Raw genomic sequence first — 23,238 nt, forward strand, 5'->3', positions numbered from 1 at the left:
ATCTTTGACCAAACACCACCATGCTCAGTAAACCATATTGTGAACCATCTCCCAGTCAAGGTGGAGGCAGAGCTGACAAAAGAGCAGACACTGCTGCCCACTCTGAGAGCTGCCCCCAACAACGACCAGGGACATATCTTGGCTCTGTGTTTCCATTTCCCTCCTTCTTTACACACTCCACCAGTGGTCCTTATACTTCTGTGGACAGGAGTCACAACAGAGAAGACTGAAATTATCATGGCTTTTCATCTGAGACTTTCTTTGCATCTCCTGTCTGCTTTGCTCCACAGTGGTCATACCAGCATTTGGATTTTCAATGGAAAGTCACCCAGATCAGGCTCGTTATCACCCTTTTCCGGGTGACCTGGGAGCAATACACACACCTGAAAAGTGAGTGGAGAGTTGAGCTGATGCCTCCTGGCCTGAAGACATGGGGACATGCAGGGGCTGGGTGACTCCAGAGCACAGTGCCATTACAAACAGCACTTTGCCTGGAGGCCCATCGAGTTGAATTAGAAAAGAAAAGAACCATTAATTAACTTGACTTAAGAGAAGGCTGATGCAGGGCAATGTGACCTTTTCTCTATGTCACATGCCACACGGATTTGAGCCTCCCTCTGATGCTTTGTCACCGCCAGTCCTTGTTTTTTAGATCACTGGATTGCAGGGGGGTGATGGTGACCAAAAGGATTGTGGCAGCAGAAGGGAAGAAATGACAGTTTCACTATTCCAGTGATCTGTGCACTAAAGGCAGCAGAATCCCATTATGCATCTGCCTTGCAATGTGTATATATATGTATATTTATATATATATGTATACACACACATATATATATGTATACATACCCTACCTCAGGTATTGCAAACACATAACATCTCATGTGCATTCAGTTAATATACTTGTCTAAGGTAGTTTAAACAGTGTTTTACAGAAAAACTAACAGTGGTATCAGTTTAAAAAAAATGCAGAATAGAATTATTTAATGCTGCTCAATTTTTGCATAAATGTGATGGCAACAGAAGGAGCTTTATGCAGATTTCTCCAATCAGCTCAATGAATTGCTGAAATACTTGAAATTTGATATTGTATCAGCCAACCTCAGGGATTAGAGGGAAAGTGTAGTTAACAGCCTTTAAAATCATAGAATCACAGAATCGTTTGGGCTGGAAGGGACCTTAAAAATCATCTTGTTCCAAACCCCCTGCCATGGGCAGGGACACCTTCCACTAGCCCAGGTCACTCCAAGCCCTGTCCAACCTGGCCTTGAACACTTCCAGGGATGGGGCAGCCACAGCTTCTCTGGGCAACCTATGCTAGTGTCTCACCACCCTCACAAGGAAGAATTTCCTCCTAATATCAAATCTAATCTAAATCTTCAGTTTAAGGCCATTACCCCTTGTCCTATCACTACATTCACTTGCTTCTTAGGCACCAATTTTAGTGAGAGATAAATTATTTCAGTAAGGCAAGACGAATCTTTTGAGTTTAACTTGAATCTCTCTTTGGAAAATCAAGCTAATCTATCCCTGTCCATGACATTCAAGATACATCTACACCTTCTCTTTAGTGCAAGACAGGATCTCCCTCAAGACCTGACCCACAGACCACAGCAGCAATAAACCAGGAATTACAGGTTCTAGGAACGAGGGAAAACCAGTTTTCAGAGCACATGTGATTCTCTGAGCCTCAGTCTGTTTGGAAGCTTCACAGACTGTGAGGGACACATGTATTGGTTGTCCGTGGGTGACTGCAGGTATTTCTACACTGTCATCTTCCACCTGTGTTCTCTCTGAGGTAAAAGGTGGATGGATCTGGAATTTCACTGAGGGCTCAGTGAACTCCCAGATCCTTCTTTGAGAGTTGTGGCAACACAGACATTGATATCAGAGGTGCAGGGTTTCATTTGCTGAATTTGAGACTTTTTTGACCGTAGTACTGAAAAAGAAAATACAAGGGAAAAGCACTTCTCAAATTCCATTGAATAACACTGGCAAAGAAAGACATGTCAATGGTGTACCCACATATAGCTCCCATAGAATAAAAAAACCTCATAATGGTTTAAAAAGTGCTTTTCCATGTCCCAATAAATCACCGTGGTTTAAAGTATTGAAGGCTGGTTTTAAAACTTCTCTCTTTGAAATCTGAGCTTTTATCTCAGTGAAAACACTCCCATCTTACTAAACAAACACAACATGATCAGCAGTGGACTCAGAAAATCCTCTCACATCTCATTATCCCACAGTTTAGATTAGGGCTTTTATAGCTTGACTTCCTAATTCAACCACAGGATCAGCTCTGCTCCCCTCTGCCTCAGCTGTGCAGTGCTAATATATTATTTCTGTAACATGAAGACCAAAGCAAAGGAATATAAAGTGTTCTTGTGGTAACAAGTTAATTTTGATTTAACCTTCCAGTGTTTGACATTTCAGCCATTAACACTTTGGTTGTTCAAAGAGAAACACCATGTAAGCAAGTAATAAAGTCTTACTCAAACAAAAAGGCTCCCAGAGGTGCTGGCTGCATTGTTTCTTGCAACACAAAATGTTCCCTTGTCATTCCTATCAGCAAGAAGTCCTATCCATGCCAAGGTGGATCCAGGGCCTATTTACGGTGAAGCAGCTCGCCTGTGAAAAGGCATCTGAGACTGGATTCTGAGGATTTTCACCTTGAGAGCACTGGAGGATGGAGACGAACTTCCTGTGTCCAATACCAGACCAGCCACAGTAAATCTTCTGGCTCTGACATGGACTTGCTCAAATCCCACAGACGTGGCTGTGCTTCAGTTTCCTCTCCTGCCCTTTCTTTTACCCATTTAGGGCTGCAAATTCCTCCCAGTAGGAGTCTCTGGCTGTATGACAGTGCCTAGAGTCTCCAGTTCCATTTACTACAGTATAAAAGCTCTTAAAGAGCTGCAAATACACAGAGACTGAGGCACTGAAGGGAATTTTCAGATAAAGAGGAGTGGCATGATAGACTTCTGCTCTTGCAGCTTAAGCAATCCAGCATTAGGGTTGTTCAGCTAGTGGTAGAATCCACTTTTATTTCTCATTTCAAAACTTTCTTTCTTCTAGGCCCTACATCTCAGAATTATAGAATCATAGAATCATTAAGGTTGGAAACAACCTTTAAGACCATCAAGTCCAGCCATCAACCCATCACCACCACCACGTTCACCATTAAACCTCTTATCTCTAAGCTCTTGGACGCATCTCACTGGTGGGAGGAAATTGCTTTACAGAGAAAGCACTTGGACACAACAGTAACTGCAGACACTTCAAGGACTAAACCAAAATTATTTATTACACTTTGATCTTTTTCCTTTGCAGAGCCCAGACACCTTCCCCAGACACTCTAAGCCAGAGAAAGAGTTTTCCAGAGTGACATAAGGAATTTGGTCCCTGGTGTCCAACTCCTAATGAGGTTATTTAAGATTTAAACATATCTTTTCCCAGGGAACACTCATGCAGTGTTTTGCTGACAGACTCAAGGTCACACAGATTTCTCTTCTAGATGATCCCAACTGAAGCAGTTGGACTTTGATGATCCCTGTGGGTCCCTTCCAGCTCAGGATATTCTAACTGAGACTGGTCTAGGTCCTGGCAAGTAGGTCACAATGAGGTAAATACATGATACAATTGAGAAGAGTGGCTTTGTGCTCACTGCACACTGGGATCGTACACAAAGACACCAAGACAGCACATTATCCTTGCTAAGGATCACACAGAAAACTCAGAGGAAAGATCTAGGTTAGGTTTGTTGGGTTGATTTGGAATATTTCTCTTTTTACTCCCTTCCCCTCCAAACTCTAGTCTAACCCTGTCAAAGAAAGACACCTGAAAAAAAAGAGACTTTGCTTTTCAAAAGACCTTCAGCACATCTGCCTCCCACTGCAGTAATACTATTTTCCGAAGAAGCCTCCAAACTGTGAATGTAAAAGCACACAAATTCAACACCCACAAAATAAGAAGAATAAGATAATAACCCTGGACAATGAGAAAATTGCACAAGTTCACTCTCCATGTCAGTATGCATTTCCCTTTAAGAATTTTCATTTCCCTTTAAGCAATTCTATTATTCACACATAGCATTTCTAATCATTCTTTCAAGTGTTTCTATGTAACTTATCAGGGTTTAATGAATGCCAGAATAAGCACTAGAGGGAAAATCCACATAACTGGACACTAACCTAAAGGTTTTAACAAGACCTCTACATTTTTCTCTTTTTAATATAATCTTTATTCAAGCATTTTCTGCTTTGATCAGAAATATGGCTTTTTTATTGGTATTATTATTGACTTTTTCCCACCCACCCTCTTGCTTAATCCACCATCCCATAACTTGTGAGCCTTCCAGCGTTGCAGTGAAGAGTTATTAGTTACAAAGGGCTTCTTTGGAAAAAACATCTACATAAAATCAGTCAAAGTAAACAAGCAAACTTCCATACTGACTTCTACTGAATTGGGACCCATACTCACTTTGCAGAGAGAACAGTAAAACAGCCAAGAAAACATCCAATATAAATACCTGAACGTGTTAGAGAATATGAGTGACTTGTTCAGTCTGATGACATGGAAGTATTCACTCTCACTAAGAATTCCTAAGGATGACCTTGTATCCAGACATTGTCAGTCACACAAATTATGGGACACCTGGTCACTGGAGGTTTGAACGACTAAAAGAGTGGATGAGACAAGATACATCAAGAAATAGTACAGGAATTGGATGCACTTTCAGGTCAAACTATCCTTGAAGGACTGCTTTGGAAGGCAGGGATATGAGAGAGAAAGTCAGTCTATAAATTCTGAATACTCTTCCCAAAGCAACCACTGCCTCCAACAATACACTAAAAACATGTTAGAACTTGATCCTGATTTTTAAGCCAGCCTTGGAGCTCTGTAGGACTCATTTTTGCATGACACTGTTATGGGCAGCCCTGCACTTGTACTTGAGCTCCAGCTGGTTTTGGGTTCTTTTCTCTGGGGTGCTGTTCAGACATAAATAGAGTCAGATCTTTTTCCAGAAAGCCTTAGGGTTTCCAAGAGCAAGGGATGTTTTTAGTTATGTGTGGTCACTGGCTTCCATTGGGCTTCCTTCTTCCTTCAGTCACAAATTTGAGCGGCTAAGGAAGTTTTTATCCTTGGGTTCTAGAGATGCAATGGAGAAAGCAGGTTTCCAACCCTCCATGAGGATCCAAACCAGCCACCTGAAGCAGATTTCACAGGCAGCTGGGCAGAATACTTTCTCTGAAGCTAATTTAGTTGTCTTACCCTGTGGTTTCAAACACATAAAGGGGAACATCATATAATTTTCCTGCAACTATGAAATTACTTCTAGTGGTTCTACTTCTACCTCTAATAATTTATAATAATATTTGTATTCAAGGAAACCTAATATATATATGCCAGTACCTAAAGGGGGCCTACAAGAAGGCTGGAGAGGAACTTTTTGCAAGGACATGCAGTGATAGGACAAGGGGGAATGGCCTTAAGCTGAAGGAGGATAGATTTAGACTAGGTATTAGGAATAAATTCTTCCCTGTGAAGGTGCTGAGGCCCTGGCACAGGTTGCCTAGAGAAGCTATTGTTGTCCCTCCTTGGAAGTGTTCAAGGCCGGGTTGGGCAGGGCTTGGAGCAACCTGGGATAGTGGAAGGTGTCCCTGCCCATGGAACAATGTGATTTTTCAAGGTCCTTTCCAACCCAAGCCATTCTACGATTCTATAACTCAGAGAACTGGAAAAGTCCTCAACAACTGGCACAGCCTATTCCTTTACCCCACAGCAAACTATGGTCTACCACAGTTTGTAGACCAGGCTTAATTCCTGACACATCCTGGTGTTGTTTTGCCTCATAGCTCCCTCTCCAGAGATGACAAGAGGGCAGTTGTGCCCATCTCCTAAGGCTCAGAGACCAGAGACACAAAAGCCCTGCCCTGCTCCAATGTGAGGTGTGCTTTTAAATGGGGTCACTCCTCAGTGTGAGACATGGACAGAAAATTTAAGTAGTTTATCACAAGGTGTATCAATAGGTCCAAGAAGATCCAAGGACTCTCTGCAGCTATTAGGGAAATTTTTGCCAAGTGTTTTCTTCAATTGAATATTTATCCAATAGAGCAGTACCCCCTATTTTTTCATATCTATTTTTGATAAAACCTCAAACCAATTTGATGCTTTTGGTGAGCTAATTCTATAATCTATCACAGGGAAAACTTCTTCACTGAAAGAAGGGTCAGTCATTGGAACAGGCTGCCCAGGGCAGTGGTGGAATCACCATCCCTGGAAGTGCTCAAAACACATGTAGATGGGACATGACACTTGGGGACGTGTTTTAGCGGTGGGCTTGGCAGTGGTGGGGTAACAGTTGGACTCGATGACCTCGGAAGGCTTTTCCAGCCTAAAGGATTCTATGATTCCATCAATCCCACAGAGGGGAAAAAATTATTGCTCTTTCAATATGGAACTTATAGGGATGAAACTTTATTTTCAGTCCAGTAACTGTTGCATCCTGGTGAGCAGGGGAAGAAAACAAGGAGGCAGGATTACCCTAGTTTTGCAATGTGCTTATTAATTTCAGAAAAACCACCGCAGGAACAAAGTTTATTAGTGAGTAGGAGGATGTTTCAGGAACAGAGCCCAACTGAAAATAATCAGCTCCCTTTAATTAATTGCATACAGTTTTATTGCATAACTGATGGTTTTAAACCTTGGCCAATTAGTTTGTCAAACACAGAAGTTAAATTCTCTATTGGTCTCTCAAGTAAGGTCTATGCCAAAGTTTTAAATTCAAGTTGCCTTATCCAAGCAACCAGAAAATAGGGCCTCTTGAAACTAAAATTATTGGGCAGTTACCCAGAATTGGAATAAAGACTAGGAAAGACAAAAGAAAAAAAAGCAAGGACAGAAGTCCAATATATTGCTCAGGTCCATGGCCTTCACCCTGGGGCAAATTACAGTTGCAAGCTTCCCTTTCTTGACAACTTATTTTCAAAGACAAGTTGAGGTACTGTGGTCAATTTGACATGCCTACAACACAAAAGAAAGAAAAAACCCACAGTTTTTATTTGAAAAGTTCTTCCAGAACACCTGATGATGCAGTGATAGCTGCCTCACTGACTGTGGGTCTCTTTTCTCAGCAACTGGAGAAGGTAGAATGATTTTATAATCATATATATTTATATATTTGTATATTACAATAAATATATTTTTATATGTTAAAACCTTTATATGTTTATATAAAACTTTATATGTTATAACCACCTTCTTGGCATGATCTAAAACTGAGCATCCAGTGTAACTACCCCAGATGCAAATAATTATTTTCCAGTTTCTTTCTTAAACACAATGCCAGTTAGTTGACTGTTTTTTCCAAAGCACTGATCTGTTGCTCCAAAAATGCATTAGGAAATGAATATGTTCTTTTCAACTAACTATTTTAACTAAGCATTATATTAATACCCACGCTACATATCCTGAGAACCCCATGGTGCTCATCATGTCAACCACATGTGCTTTGAACTTGGTGGAGCGATGATATCCATATCAAAGCTATGCCTTATAAAAGAAGATTTTGCATGTTTTCCCTCAGTAATTATCTTGTTAAAAGTTGCTTTTGGGTGTAGCAACCTCTTGGTCCAAGCTTTCAACACTTGCAGCTTCATTAGCTAAAATGTCCTGAGTCACTATAATGAAACTGGGATGGGTGGTTGCTGCTCCTACTGCTGATTTTTGGTTTGCATATAATAGAATCACACAATAGTTTGGATTGGAAGGGACCTTTAAAGGTCATCTAGTCCAATTCCCCTGCCTTGGGCAGGGACATCTTCAACAAGACCAAGTTGCTCAAACCTTGAATGTTTCCAGGGATGGGGCAGCCACATATCCTGCAGGCAACTTGTACCAGTGTTTCACCATCCTCATCGTAAAAAATTCTTCCTTATATCTAGTCTAAATTAGATAAATGGCTACAAGGATGGTGAAGGGCCTTGAGGGGAAGCCATATGAGGAGTGGCTGAGGGCACTTGTTCAGCTGGAGGAGACTGAGGGGAGATCTCACTACAGTTGCAACTTCCTCCTTGGCAGAGGATGGGCAGGCACTGAGCTCTGTGGTGACCAGTGACAGGACATGAGGGAATAGCTTCAAGTTGTGTCAGGGGAGGTTTAGGTCGGATATTAGAGAAAGATTCTTCCCCCAGAGGGTGGTTGGACATTGAACAGGCTCCTCAGGGCAGTGGTCACAGCACCAAGCCTGACAGAGCTCAAGGAGTGTTTGGATAATACTCTGGGGCACATGATGGGACTGCTGGGGATGGTCCTGTGCAGGGCTAAGGGTTGCACTCGATGATCCTGGTGGGCCCCTTCCAACTCAGCATGTTCTGTGAATCCCTGATTCTGTAAATCAAGCCTCTTCTTATTTAAACCATAACCCCTTGTCCTATTGCAACAGGACCTGCTAAGAAGTCTGTCCTCATCTTTCTTATAAGCCCCCTTTAAGTACTGAAAGGCTATAATAAGGTGTCCCTGGAGCCTTCTCTTTAAGGCAGATCTCTTTTATATAAACATGTAGTATCATTTTGTAGTATCACATTTTGGACCAAATGAGTCAAAATTGCTTGCTTGTTACTGTGATCATGAAACGAAAGACTGTCAAAACCTAAAAGCATGAAGAGGAGAGCAAGACAAGCTAAGGTCACACAGACAGACATCTAAGTGCTTGCCTGTTTTAGTAATGCCACGTGAACACTATGTCATTCTCCCCAACATTTCATAGGAGCCTCAAACTAGTTTGAATCACACCATACCAGATGCTACACAGACACTTCTCTAGTCCTGACACTGAAATGTCAAGGGTCATCACAAGCTAATATGTGAAGGGCAAAAAAAGAATTAACCTCATTTCACAGGATATGGTGAGGCCCTGGCACAGATTTCACAGAGAAACTGTGGATGGCCCATCCCTGGAACTGTCCAAGACTAGGTTGGACAGAGCTTGGAGCAACCTGGGATAATGGAAGGTGTCCCTGACCGTGGCATGGGGGTTGGAATGAGGTGGTCTTCAAGGTCCCTTCCAACCCAAGTCTTTTTACAATTCTTTCTATGATTCTTGAGTTCTTCGAAGTCAGAGGAGAAGGTTTTAGCAGAGTTCTCTAATGAATTCAGATTTACTGGGTTGTTCTACAGCAGCAGCCTGTGTTTCCTGGTCAGTCTCACAATAAATCGCTCCTCTCATCTCGGTGACTGAACCCATCGGTTCCTGTGGTGCAGGTGTGCCAGCAGTGAAACCTCTGGGACATCATGTTCTAAACTAGGATGGCACTTACACTGCCCTAGAGAGATAGACCTGAGATCGTGCTAACTACAGCTCAGTCTAGGACCGTGCCCAACTTCAAGGGTAACCACATTGGTATGGAAATGTCCCCATCACAGAATCACAGAATATGCTGAGTTGGAAGGGACTCACCAGGATCATTGAGTCCAACCCTTAGCCCTGCCCAGGACAGCTCCCAAAAATCACACCATGTGCCCAAGAGTATCGTCCAAATGTTTCTTGTGCTCTGTCAGGCTTGGTGCTGCCACCACTTTCCTGGGGAGCCTGTTCCAATATCCATCCTAAGCAGTCCTGCCCTTCTTTGTCCCCATGACACAGCTCCTGGTTCAGAGCTGGCTCATATCATGCCGGCCCAGACCACCGACAGACAAGTGAGAGTTTGCTTGGAAGAGGTCGTGTCAATGTGGCCAAGGTGTGGTGGTCCCCATAAGAACCTGTCTTTCAGTTCTGCTTTCACATCCCTGCCTCAAACCCACAAGGTGATAATTCCCCAACTTTTCTCATGGCTCTTTTACTGATCCAGCATGGAAAAATTAAAGATGCTTTATCTGAAACATCCACAGAGGAAATCCTGTGTCTCTGATGAACCTGACTTCCACAATTTCCTGTTTGCTGCACAGCTGTCTGTATTGGATGGGTCTCAGGGACATTTTTTTGGACATATTTGTGTACCTCAGTTGGAAGCCAGGCTCCTTGAGTTGGAACATAAGGGTCTATAATCTTTAAAAAAAAAAAAAAATTAAAAATCACAGTGAAAACAGAAAGAATGAAAAGAAAACAAACCAATAAAGAATTTATCCTGTCATAACATTTGAGGTTCTGGTATTTGCTGGCCTTGGAGCAGGTTCAAAATAAATGAAGGAAATGTGTATTTCATTAAATGCTAATATTTGGAAGATAAGAGGGAAGAAATGATGAACTGCTCCAGTGTCTGTGTGTGTGTATAAACACACATGTTTGATACACACAAACACACCATCATGATTCACTCTGAATCAGTCGTGCTGTGTAGGAAGAATTAGTGGGAAAGGAAAAAAAAAGATACTTATTTTCCCAGGTCGTTGCTCTTCATATGCATGACAAGGGATTTTGCGCTTCTCATTCTCCATCTCTTTTCTGAGTTGCAATTCAATCCTTCCACAACAATTCATTTATTTTTATTTTTTTTTTGCCAATGAGATTTGATCCTATAAATAGTCATTGAGACACATACAGGCATAAAAGCAAAAAAAAAAAAATTCAATCCTACACAAACTAAACCATGCTAAGTGCCTTAATAAAAAGGCTGGTTAATCAAAAAACAACCAGCTTGTTCCCAGTTGATGCCATATGTGTTACTGGTTAAACTTTGAGGTCTCTTCTCCATTCCACCACAGATGCCTTTTTGTAATCCTTTGGCTCCTGAGTCACCCAGTCTGTAACATTAGGACACAACACGTTTGCCTCCTAGGGACAACAAGGCCTTGGGCAACAAGAGTCATGAAGTGCCCAGAATTCTTTTATTAATTAGCAGATGCAATGCAAGGGAGCTGGAATATGGGATTTAAGGCTCCAAATACTCAGGAAAGCATTTGATGTCTCTGCTTCAAACAACGCAGCTGAGCAGGAACTGAAATTTTCACAAGCCACAGACAAAGCTTAGATTTTTCACGGCACATCAGAAAGTAATGGCTCTCTGCAGTTTATTTTCATAGATAGTCCTGGACACATTTTTTCACAAGGACTATGGATAGAAAACATTTGACTAGCCACAGAGTTGTTTATCTGCCAACCTGCAACCTTTACAAGCCCACAAGTTCTAGAGTGTAGAGATTTGTTTTCTAACACGCACTAAAAGAAAGATTCATTTTGTTCATTGCAGCTGAACCATTTCTGAGCAAACTTTCACACAAAATCTTTCCTGAGGCATAAATATATCATGGGAAAAGAAAGGCATCTAGTGTAGCAAATAACATGAAAGTATAGAGTATTAAATGAAATAAAATATAAAAGTAGGGTGAGATGAATGTAAAACCAGGTGAGATGATGGAACATGTTAAAATATTGGCTGTCAAACTGTGGTACTCTTGGATCAAGGCCATTTATCCATGGTAAACTCCTTGTAGGTAAACACCTGCCAAAGAACTGACTAAATGCCATGGTCTAGGTTTAAGGCAAGGCTATAAGGCAGCAAGGAGAGAGTTGGGACACTCTTTGGGAAGGCTGTGGAGGTTTGGCATTGGAAAAGACCTCTAAGACCATCAACTGTAAATCCAACAGTACCAAGTCCCACTAAACTATGTCCCTCAGTGCCACATCTACATGTCTTTTAATGCCACAGTGGAGGAGAATCAGGTGTAAAATAAAACAGTTTCATGCAAAGTGTTTTACTACAGAGCTGTTGCTGGATTCCCCAGCATGTACCAGTGTGCAAAAGTTTTTGCTTTTGCTGAGACACAAAACTGGAGTTTCTCTCCAGAGAGCATTTTTTGGTAACCAAGGGATAACCTGCGTTGCGGGGACAGAGAGCTTCACTCATAAAGTTTTTGCTCACAACCCCTTTGTTTCTTTAACCTGTAAGTCTGTTATCTTTGAGGACTCATCAATTTACTACTTTTGATTAAAATTGAAAATGTGTTTAAAACTACTAGGTAGGAAATGATGCACACATACCTGCGTGCATACACTGCATGATTACATAAATCTCATGCTTAAAGAAAGCCAACCTAAAAAAGAGAGAGAAACATGATGTATTCACACCAATAAATTGAGTGTCTTGGCTGGGTTTGCTGATATCTTCTTCTACAAAACTGAGGAGTGTGATCCACTGGGTGCCACTCCAGTGGATCTCTGTGGCATTCATTCAGAAATGTGACCCCCATAGACCACCCAACACCCTCTAAAATTGGTAAAAAAGCTGTTTTTTTATCCACAGGCCTTGATCAGTCCCACAAAGAGAGGAAAAGAGGAAAAGAGAAAGATATCCCTTGGTGTTTGTGCCTGCTTCTCTTTCAAATGGAATTAATGGTGGTTTAATGGGGTATGAAAGGATGTTTTACTGGAAACAATGAGGAACAATTGTCTAGCTCACGTTTCATTTCACAGGTCATTATTGCATTAAGAAGTAAATCGACCAAGTCCGGTAAATAACAGTCTGTGTTTTGCCCAGAGCTTCAAACCAACAATCTTAGCAGTCACCAACTAATATCTTTGTCAGTTTTAACCCTTGCAGGGATCTGCTGGGGGCTAAACAATTATAGACTTCACCCACCCCTAGCAGGTAAGCATTATTCATTTTATTTCTCATCCCTTCTTCCTGCAAACCCCACGAGGCTGGTGGGGTTTTTTTTGCATTGTTATTTTGTTTATTAGCCAACCTAGCCAACTGTGTGTCTGGTGGCCTTGAAAAACAACACATATTTTAGTGACTGCTGCAGGCATCTTTAAACAGGCTGCTTCCTCTGCAAAATTAATTGTTGCAAAATGCGGTGCTTCCCGTGTAAAGCTCCTCCTGCAAACTCACACTCAGCAGTTTGGCTGGGTTATAGATATGCCTCTAAGATCTAAGGGAAGTAATACAGTTATGCTTGCAGGATGCTATTCACATTTCTTTTCTGTTTTTTTTTTCTTTTAATTGCATAAACACAACCATCTTGACTCCTTAAAGGTAACAGCCATCAAGCCTAGAGAGGCTGAACCACGAAGATGCTGTTGTCAGGTCTATCTCAGCTCACTTCTCCACTTCTCTCTGTTTCTCCTGAAGCTTCCTGGTTTGACTATTAACATCAGCAGCTTCTTCAGCAGCTGCATCAAAAGCAATGTGGGCAGCAGGTTAAATGAGGGGATTCTGCCCCTCTGCCTCACTCAGGTGAGACCTCACCTGCAGTGCTGCCTCCAGCTCTGGGGTCTCCACCACAGACAGGACATGGACCTGGTGGAGAGAGTCCAGAGGAGGCACCAAGATGATCAGAGGGATGGAGAAGCTCTGCTGTGAGGAAAGGCTGAGAGAATTGGGATTGTTCAGCCTGGAGAAGAGAAGACTTTGGGGTTACCTAATTGTGCCCTTCCAGTACCTGAAGGGAGGCAACAAGAAAGACAAAGAGGGACTCTTTACAAGGGCCTGGAGTGACAGGACAAAGGGGAATGACTTCAAACTGAGAGAAGGCTTAGATGAGATATTAGGAAGAAATATTTTACTGTGAGGCTGGTGAGGCGTTGGAGTATGTTGCCCAGAGAAGTTGTGGATGTCCCATCCCTGGAAGTGTTCAAGGCCAGGCTGGATGGAGCTCTGAGCAACCTGGGATAGTAGAAGGTGTCCCTGCCTACGGCAGGGGGTGGAGCAAGATGGTCTTTAAGTTCCCTTCCAACCCAAAGCATTCTATGATGTTTTGATTCTTTCAGAAGATATGAGAAAAGTTTCTAGGTGGTATCTGGTACTAATAAAGACCAACGACTGACAGGTTTGTGGGCATCACTGAAGGAAGAATGATAAATAAGAGTGAAACAATGCCTTGGGAGAACAGGAATGATGTCTGAGCTCCTGAGCTTTAGAGGAGATGTCCCAGATAAGGAATAGAATCATAGAATCAAGGAATGGTTTGTGCTAAAAGGGATTTGAAAGATCATTTCATTCCAAGTCCCCTGCCATGTGCAGGGACACCTTCCACTATACCAGGTTGCTCCAAGCCCTGTCCAACCCGCCCTTGAACACTTCCAGGGATGGGGCAGCCACAGCTTCTCTGGGCAACCTGTGCCGGGTTTCGTTCCCTGGTGCTGTAAACTCACTCAGACACTGGACACTATATTCCATGGGACTGACCTCTCCATTTACACATGGCACAAACTTTCAAGCTCATTAGCCTTTCGTAAGAACAGGCAGATTGGATGAGAGGGACCAAGGACATGGATTGGGAGAGAATCACTCTGCACTAATTACCTCCCTAGTAATCACTCTTTGTCTTCATCAGAAACATTTAGAAAATCCTAATTACCAAACCTTCCTACTACAACACCCTGGCCTTTGGAGACATAAATCACTGTCAGACCTCAAAGATTCCTGCAGACCACTGAGCATCCTTAAGAACTTTGAAAATTTGTCCAGAAAGGGCTATTTGAATTAATCTGATCCATCCTCCCCTCACTCAGGAAAAGATGAGCTCTATCTGGATCATCCAAGGATGTTACCTCTGATCAGGACTCCACAACCCACTCAGGCAAGCTACACCCATGTTTGGCTGTCTTTATTCCAGTATTTCCTCCCAACACCTAAAATTACTTTGATGAAATTTCAGCCTATTTTTTTTGATTCCACAGACTTTGGGAGTAATTGATTTCTCTCTAATCCACAACAGTCTTTCATACTTTTGAAGGCAGCTCCTAAACTGCTCATCCACCTCTTCTCCTCAACAGCAAGGCACCCAACTTTTCCAGCCATTCTTCATGTCTCCTGTTTTCCACATGCCTAATACTTCTTTTCATCTTTAACTGTCAGGGTGCTAAATAAATCCATGAGTGGTTTTTCCATCAGTTATTCAGGTTTTGTGGACCATCAATGCTTCATAAATCATAATTTAAGACCCACTATCCTGAAATAACAGACTCATCATGTCAATGATAAAAAAGCTTATGCTTGGGTTTCAGACTTAACATTTATATACAGAAAGGGAGAGAGGTGGATATCAAATCCATAACTAGAATCCTAAATGAAGGTGACATGGTGTTTTGGGGGCACTGAGCTATTTTTTTATCTCACGGGGAAACAAATGGGCTCTCCGAGATTTCACAAACTCTTAAAATGGTGACATTTCTCTGAATAGCTTCTGGAACACAGGAGCTGAGTTTGCAAAATGACAAACCTGCTCTTTTATCCTCAGGGATTAAGGCTAAAAGGAGAAGCCAAGAATTTCTGATAGCAATTGTAGGCACAAACTATTTGCTGGCACATCTTCAAAAAGGATTGCTATCCTAAGGGGCAAGGTTATCTCCCATTGTCAGGGGCCTGACTTCCTAATCAGTTTTTCCAAAATTCATTTGGATAATCATTCCTAATAGATATGTACACATATTTTACATTTTATGCAGCTGAACACCAGTGCATGCCTGTTTGAAAGAACCTGGGGAATTTAGAGAAGAAGTAGAAAGGGTGGCATAAAAAGCTACATTCCATTTATAGCGATAAACGTGAAAAATGGATGGGTTTGCCCAAGGTTTTTTTGGATTCATCACAAGAAAAGCATTTGATACCCTTCATGGGAACAAGAAGATAAAGTTTGATAGGCTTATACAATTGTACATGTATATATATATATATGTGTGTGTGTATATATGCATTTCTTTATGTTGATCACATGGACAATGAACAATGCCATCCATCTTATATCCTAGCTTCAGAATTAAGGGGAAAGCATCCCTGAAAAAGGAAAATAGCTGTTTATTAGAGTCTGAAATGCAGAAGAGTTTGAGGGAAAACAATTTATAGCATTTCAAAATGGAAATGTGGTATGGCCACATCAGCCTCAGTGCTGACCTAGTTTGCTGGATCCCCAACTCTGTGCAATTTCTCTATGATTTACCAAAACAAATCATGCAGAAGAGTGTTTTTCCTGGACAAAGTTGTCCCCTAAGGTACAGTTTCATGAAGGTATCCAGATTACAGAGTCACAGAATGGTTTGGGTTGGAAGGGACCTTAAAGATCATCTTATTCCACCCCCTACCAAAGACAGGGACACCTTCCACTAGACCAGGTTGCTCCAAGCCCGGTCCAACCTGGCCTTGAACAGTTCTAGGGATGGGGCAGCCACAGCTTCTCTGGGCAACCTGTGCCAGGGTCTCACCACCCTCACAAGGAAGAATTTCCTCCTAATATAATCTAAGCCTGTCCTCTGTAAGTTTAAAGCCATTCCTCCTTGCCTTTTCTTCTTTCCCAACTGGTGAATTCTCCCCCTACAGAGATGTCCCTCACTCTGCCACGCTGCTCTCAGTTAACACAGCTGATTCTTTAATTCAGCAGGCTCAATCACCTCATCCCTGATAAGCCACCATATGGATATCAAATATAGATAAATAACAGATTTCCCCTTTGGATTACTTTAAACTCAGTTCTCCCACAGACATAAAAAATCCTCCCAACTTTGTTCTCGACTTTGGTCTCCACTTAATCAAGGTCTGCTGAAATCTTTACCAGGGAAACATTTTCAGGAAAATTAAGTAAGAGTTACAAGCATTTTCTGATCATATTAGGCTTGGGGTTTATAAAACAATAGCTTAGTAACAGCTCTTTTAATGTCCTATATCGCTACTTTCAATGCATCTTACATGGGCCATTTGTTGCATAAAAAGCAAATTTCTTTCTGTGAACAACAACAACAAAAAAAGCTCCAGAGGAAAACAATAAATGTTTCAGGCAAATATTGCATATGTTCCATTCCTTGCAAATTTACCAAACCTGCATTTGCTTCTCAAGCATCTTTAATTACTACACATGATTATGTATAGCAGATGTGACTAATCATAGTCCTTAGAATATTAAATATTGATGGTGCAACATTTTCACCCAGCTTTAGCCCTAACTGATACTGGCAGCTTGGGTGTCAAAATTCTACACTTCCTCAACTATTACTTAAGATTTTTAGTCAATAATTAAAAATACCAGAAGAAAGAAAATTGTACAAAAATCCTTGACCCATATCCCCAGTTATTTTGGACTGTTCATACCAAAATCTGACATTTTATCTTATTTCTGATGAAACCAACAGACTTCTGCATATTCATTTAGGACTTTAAACTTCAATGTTACATGACCTTTCAAACAGTTTCTTGTAATAGTCGTTGATATAAAGTGTTAAATATCTGTGTGAGTTGCTTCGGACAAGCATTTACATATGAAATACTTTTTCTTTTATGATCTAGACAATGTACTGATCATCTCTAGAGAGATGCAAGACTATTGAGCAACTTCACAGCTTTGGATTTGTCTGGATTGAAAAGGACACAAGAAAAACCCATTATCTGACGATCAGATAAAAAGTTCAACTGCCCACAACACACTAATCCTCTCACCAACAGATTCGCACTAAAGCTGAGTCAATCTTTTTAAAAGTAAAATATTCCTTCATATTTTTTTAAGAATAACTGGGGGAAAGATTGGGGTTTTTTTGTTTAAAATCACAAGCAGAATTTAAATGTTCAGTAAAGTTCCAAAAACTAGTCCAGACAGGTTTTTCTTTACAAAAAATAGTATGTAAAATACACTTTTGGTTGGTTCTAGCCAATGCAACTGTACTCTTCAACTTGCCTGAACAGAGTGGGGTGCTTTTAGGTTCAGAGTCTGGCTGGTTTGGGACATTAAACTGTTTTAATTCAATGACTGATCTTGGGCAAGTCGCAAATTCTCTTCTCTGCCTGGGTAAATAGCATTGAAATATATGTCTATCCCACAGGGATATCAGGCATTATAGACCTAAAAATCACTGATGCTTCTACTGCATCCAAAGAACTTACAAGGAGGTGTCAGGTTTGACTAGTGTAGAGTAGAAAATAAATGCAATTATTCACAGGGAATGCAAGGAACACGTTAACAACAGGAAGAACAAATTACATGATAGCTACATCCTATAGCCCAGAACTTCATAAACCCTCGGTACATCAGAACTGGAGAGGATCTGAAGGAGGGCCACAAAGATGATCAAAGGTCTGAGGACCTGTGAGGAAAGGCTGAAGGAGTTCCTTCTGTTCTCCCTGGAGGAGACAAGGCTCACGGTAGACACCATCACAGTATTCCAGTATTTAAAGGGAAGCTGCAAAGAGGATGAAGGGTTTCTCTGCACAAGTAGACACATGGAGAAGACAAAGGGCAACAGGTACTATTTGCACCAGGAAAGGTCTTGCCTCAATATAGCAAATGACTTTTCTTTTACAGTGAGAACAACCACTGGGCATTGTAGACACCTCATCCCTGGAAGTGTTCAAGGCCGGGCTGGATGGGCCTCTGAGCAACCTGGTCTAGTGGAAGGTGTCCCTGCCTATGGCAGGGTGTTGGAACCGGGTGGGCTTTAAGGTCTCTTTCAATCCAAACTATTCTATGACTATGGTTCATTGGAACAACCTCCCCAGGGGTGTGGCAGAGTCTCCATCAGTGGAGGTTTTCAAGATGCAGTCAGACAGGGGTGGTAGATAATTTCTCTTTCCCACATAAGTGTGGACCAGATGAGTTCTTGAGGTCCCTTTCAGACTGGTCTATTCTATGATTCTTTGATTATTCAGCCCTAATTGCTTTAAAAAATGCCTAGAATGTATCTGCCAGCAGGAAGAAAAGTTATGTATGCAGGCTCTAGACTAAAACTTGAAAGGCTTGGTTTCATCTCTCAGATGCTGTGAATTACTCACCTAATTTCTGCCCTTAATGGGTCAATCCCTCTTTGCACACTAGAGAGGAGATTAGTGAACTCTAGCGGAAGGTGCCTCTGCCCTTGGCAGGGGGGATGGAATGAGATGAGTTTTAAGGTCCCTTCCAACTCAAACCATTGTATTATTCTATGTCTCTATGATGACAGTGGAGGCAATGGAAGTGGGGACAGATGGATTTTCTACCAGCCTCTGGTCCTCAGCTACATTTCCACCAAGGGAAGACAGAGAACTTCAATGTCTCTTGTCAGATTACAGATGTGAGGAACTATGATAACAGAGTCCTATAAATATTGCAGATAACAAGCAAATGTCTGAACCTTTAACTACACAATGATTGTGGTATCAGCTGTCCTTTGTGGAGTAGGAGTTTTAACCTGGACACAAAATCAGTAGAATACACAAACTGTTCACTTATCCTTAATTCCTCAGCAAGACACACTCATGTTTGTAGCTAATTCTGCTGTATAGCTTATGATTCTGGTATTTCCTGTACCGTGGAACCATTTAGTGCTCCAGGCTTGGCCCCAAGCTCTTTTGTAAGAGGTTTAGTATAGACATGAGTTTTAGGAGAAAAACATTTTGTCATCCAAAAATGGCAGCTCAAAGAGATTAAAATAATTACAAATTCATGTTAAACTCATTAAATTGTTTTGGATAATTTGAAAAATGGTATTTTGAAAGTTCCTCATAAATGATTTAGGAAGGAGGGTGTTGGAAAACATTTAATTCTAAACTTTTGCAGCATTATATTTAAAAGAAAAAAAAAAGAGCAAAAAGTACTAATTACGCTTTGTTTGACTCAAACCCACTTTTGTTGTTGGTCCTTTTTTCTTTTAGTAGAAATAATAATAGCAACAAAAATCTTGGATCTGTTCCCTCCTGTTTTGTTTTCTTTATGGATTCTGCAGTTCATCCAGAAAACTAAAAATTCAATTTGACATGAACAACTCTTCTTCTACAGAAAGCCACAATAAAAAAAACCTGCTCAATGAGCAAAGAGCTGCCGCAGCAGGTAAAAGATCAGGAACACAGGAAAACAAAGTAAAAAAAAAAAGGGATACACAAATAATATATTACATAAATTCTATATTGATTGCATCTTCAATAAAAGACATCATGTGAATTCAGGAACATTGATATCATTCTGAATGATCCCCCATGCCCTAGTTATGGCTCTCATGTATTCCTAATTCTGATGAAATATCTTTCTGGGTTTTGCCTCCCTCAAGTGTATTGAGTGTTTTGGTTTGCTTCCCCAGAGTGATCAGAATACCTAGAAATGGCTGAGGGACACTAATTTCAAGCTGCTGCTCCAAACTGGAAGTTTAAAATGAATATATATATATATATATATATATATATATATATATGTATCATAGAATCATAGAATGGTTTGGTTTGGAAGTGACCTTAAAGATTTTCTAGTTCCAACCCCCTCGGCAGGAAGGTCCCTTCCAACTCAAACCATTTTATGCTTTTATGATTCTATAAACTCACCATCTTCACTGGCCTTTTAGCATTGTCACACCAAGAGGGAATCTGGCCCCACAGAATCATTAAGGTTGGAAAAGACCTCCAAGATTATCAAACCCAGCCTTTGAACGAACACCATCATGCTCATTAAACCGTACTGCTAAGTGCCACATCTACTTGAGTTTTTTGGATGGCTCCAGGGATGGTGATTTCACAACTGCCCTAGACAGCCTGTTCCAATGCCTGAACACCCTTTCTGGGAAGAAATTGTTCCTAATATCCAACCTGAACTTCCACTGGTGAAATTCGAGGCCATTTCCCCTTGACTTACCACTAGTTTCCTGGGAGAAGAGGCTGACCCCCACCTCATTACAACCTCCTGTCGGGGGTTGTAGAGAGTGAGAAGATTTCCCCTGAGCCTCCCTTTCTCCAGGCTGAAGAACCCCAGCTCCCTCACCTGCTCCTCATAGGACTTGTGTTCCAGAACCTTCCTCAGCTCGTTGCCCTTCTCCGGACACACTCCAGCATCTCAAGGTCTCGTAGTGAGGGGCCCAAAACTGAACACAGGACTTGAGGGGTGGCCTCATCAGTGTTGAGCTCAGGAGGATGATCATTTCCCTGGTCCTGCTGGCAGAAGACCAGTAGAAGCAGGAAAGTTGAGCTTTTTCTCCAATTTGTCTAGTGTGGGAGCCTGCTTTTCTCAGTGCTGCAACTTTCAAGAAGGAGGAGGAGGGGGTAGAGAAGGGAAGAAGACGACCATGAATTCACCTTTCTTTGGAAAAGCTGTGCCTTTCCAAATGTCAACCTTGAGACAAAAGGAACCTCAGGACAGAATGAGAAACACAGAGGAATTTAACACACAACTGTGAAGGGAGGGGGGAAAAAATCCCCATTTAGATTTGGGCAGCAAGTAGAAAACACAGCAATTTTGTTATAGCCTCAGAGGCAGGAGGCATTTACCATATGCTGTTGCCTCCATTACATGAGGAGATAAACCCTGTGGAGTGCAGGTTGCACTGTCAGTGCACTTTAAATGGTGGGGATTCCTCGCACGCCTGTGATTGTGTGCCAGGATGTGCTAAAAATTGTGGGAGTCTGAATAAAACCCAGGTTCTGTATGCAAATGTATGCATTAATATGCAGGTGCTAAGTGGTAATAGTGCTAGGGCATTAGTGCTTGCATGTAATTCATAATTAGGGTGGAAAAGGTACAGTAAAAATCAGTGTTTGTATCTAGACAACACATAAATCAACCCTGTAAGCAGCCAGCCAGAGCAGGATCCTTGGAGGAAAAACCTTACACATCAGACATTTTATTTAAAGATTAAAGTTCTTCTCATGTTTAATCAGTTTTAGAGTGGGAAGGGAAACAGGATTAATTAGAGTCCCTTCCATCAGCCTCCCATACTGCTGGAGTCACAAACGATGTCTCCTCTTCAGCAAAATGGCTGCCAGGAGCAGCAGGCACAGGAAACTTTAATTGTAATTAAAGAGTTTATTTGGAATCAGAGAGCAGAGTTTTAATCGGGATGAGAATGGAGTCTTGCTGTGTGAACCTTCAGAAAGTGGTTACTGAGCAGAATGGGCCTTTTTAAACCAGAGAGAGGGGGTCTTTAAACTTGTGAATTGGGTTTTCAACTTGATTATCTCCTCAGTGGGATACGGATGGAAACCCTGGCTGGGCCAGCTATTGGTATTATTTTGCAGTAACATAGCATTTCCATGGCATATGTCCCTCAGGGCTCTCAGAGGACTTTGCAAGGGCCAGGTAGAATTATCGAATCATGGAATTGTTTGGGTTGGAAGGGACCTTAAAGACCATCTCATTCCAAACCCCCTGTCATGTGCAGAGACACCTTCCACTGAAACAGATTCCAACCTAGTCTTGAACACTTCCAGGGATGGGGCAGCCACAGCTTTTTGGGCAACCTGTACCAAGGCTTCACCACTCTCACAGGGAAGAAATTCTGTCTAACATCTAATCTAGCAAATTAAACCCTAAAGGGGCTGAGGATTCCCAGTGACATGATTCTGCAAGAAGGCACTGGTGGACACAGAGCTGCACGCTGAGTCAGTCATCCCAGACTTCCACTGTGTAATTCACCACACCCATCCTGGAGAGGGACCACACAAGCTGGGACCAGCAACATCTCAACCTCAGCTGTAGATCTCAGTGAAAGCCTGGGGTAAGTGACATCTCACAGGTCAAACGTCTGCCTGACTTTGCAAACACTCCAATCAGCACAGGCACTTACCAGCTTGTGAGTAGAACTGTGTCCATTCAAATTCTGGCTTCGGGAACACAGAAACAGGTGGTTCTAGGTCCAGGACACTTCCATCCAAATCCTTGAACAGGGCCTTCCTTGAGCCTTTGCATTTCTTTTCAGGGAACACGGTGCCTTCAGAGGTTTGTACACTGATAGGTAAGAAAGGTAATGTTATTTTTAACGGCTTGAAACAGCCAGAAAAGCCTATAAATTTCTATGTAGGTCCTTAAAGACTGGTTCCCACACAGGCATAGCTCTCCTGTTCCAACAGGAGAGCTTTGTTGAGGGTAACTCACCTCACCTGACACATATATAGGACAGCTGAAATGAATCATGTCCTAAATAAGGGTCTATATTGACTCAAGAAGGAGATTAGTGTCTTGTTTACATTACATGCCTAATTTTTGGATCACTAAAGTGTAGTGAGCTGAATCACATATTGAGAATCTAAAGTGCCTTTAACTGCATTTTGTCTAAAGGTTTAACACAGCTTAAAGGAACTAGTTAACTGGACATCTCACTCCCATGACAGAATTCAATAAGATACAATGCCTTGTAAATTAGCAAAGTCCATGGAAACATTTTCAGCTTGCTGCAGGGATTCACATTAAAACTTGAAGAAAATTTAGAATTTCTTGGTCTTGGGTTGGGAAAACCCAGTTACTGATACCTTGAATGCAGCAAAGAGATATAGGCAGAGATTTTCAGTAACAGCAGAGGAACAAAAAAGGCCAACTCCCCCAGTCAGCCCAGCTCAAAAGAGGTGGAGAACAAACACAGCTCCTCTGATC

At 41.7% G+C, this 23,238-nt stretch overlaps 1 protein-coding gene across 1 annotated transcript in view; it reads right to left on the minus strand.

Annotated features, from left to right (window-relative positions):
* Nucleotides 1-23,238, minus strand: part of PKHD1 (PKHD1 ciliary IPT domain containing fibrocystin/polyductin) — a 253,982-nt gene that overhangs the window by 47,415 nt on the left and 183,329 nt on the right. Inside the window, exon 58 of the mRNA XM_027738336.2 lies at nt 22,436-22,596. Within this exon, the coding sequence (XP_027594137.2) occupies nt 22,436-22,596 (161 nt within the window). The remainder of the gene's footprint in view (nt 1-22,435; nt 22,597-23,238) is intronic.

The sequence above is a fragment of the Pipra filicauda genome, unplaced genomic scaffold (genome assembly GCF_003945595.2).
Source record: "Pipra filicauda isolate LSUMZ 115617 unplaced genomic scaffold, ASM394559v2 scaffold24_size8852520_pilon, whole genome shotgun sequence".
In the NCBI taxonomy this organism is placed as follows: domain Eukaryota; kingdom Metazoa; phylum Chordata; class Aves; order Passeriformes; family Pipridae; genus Pipra; species Pipra filicauda.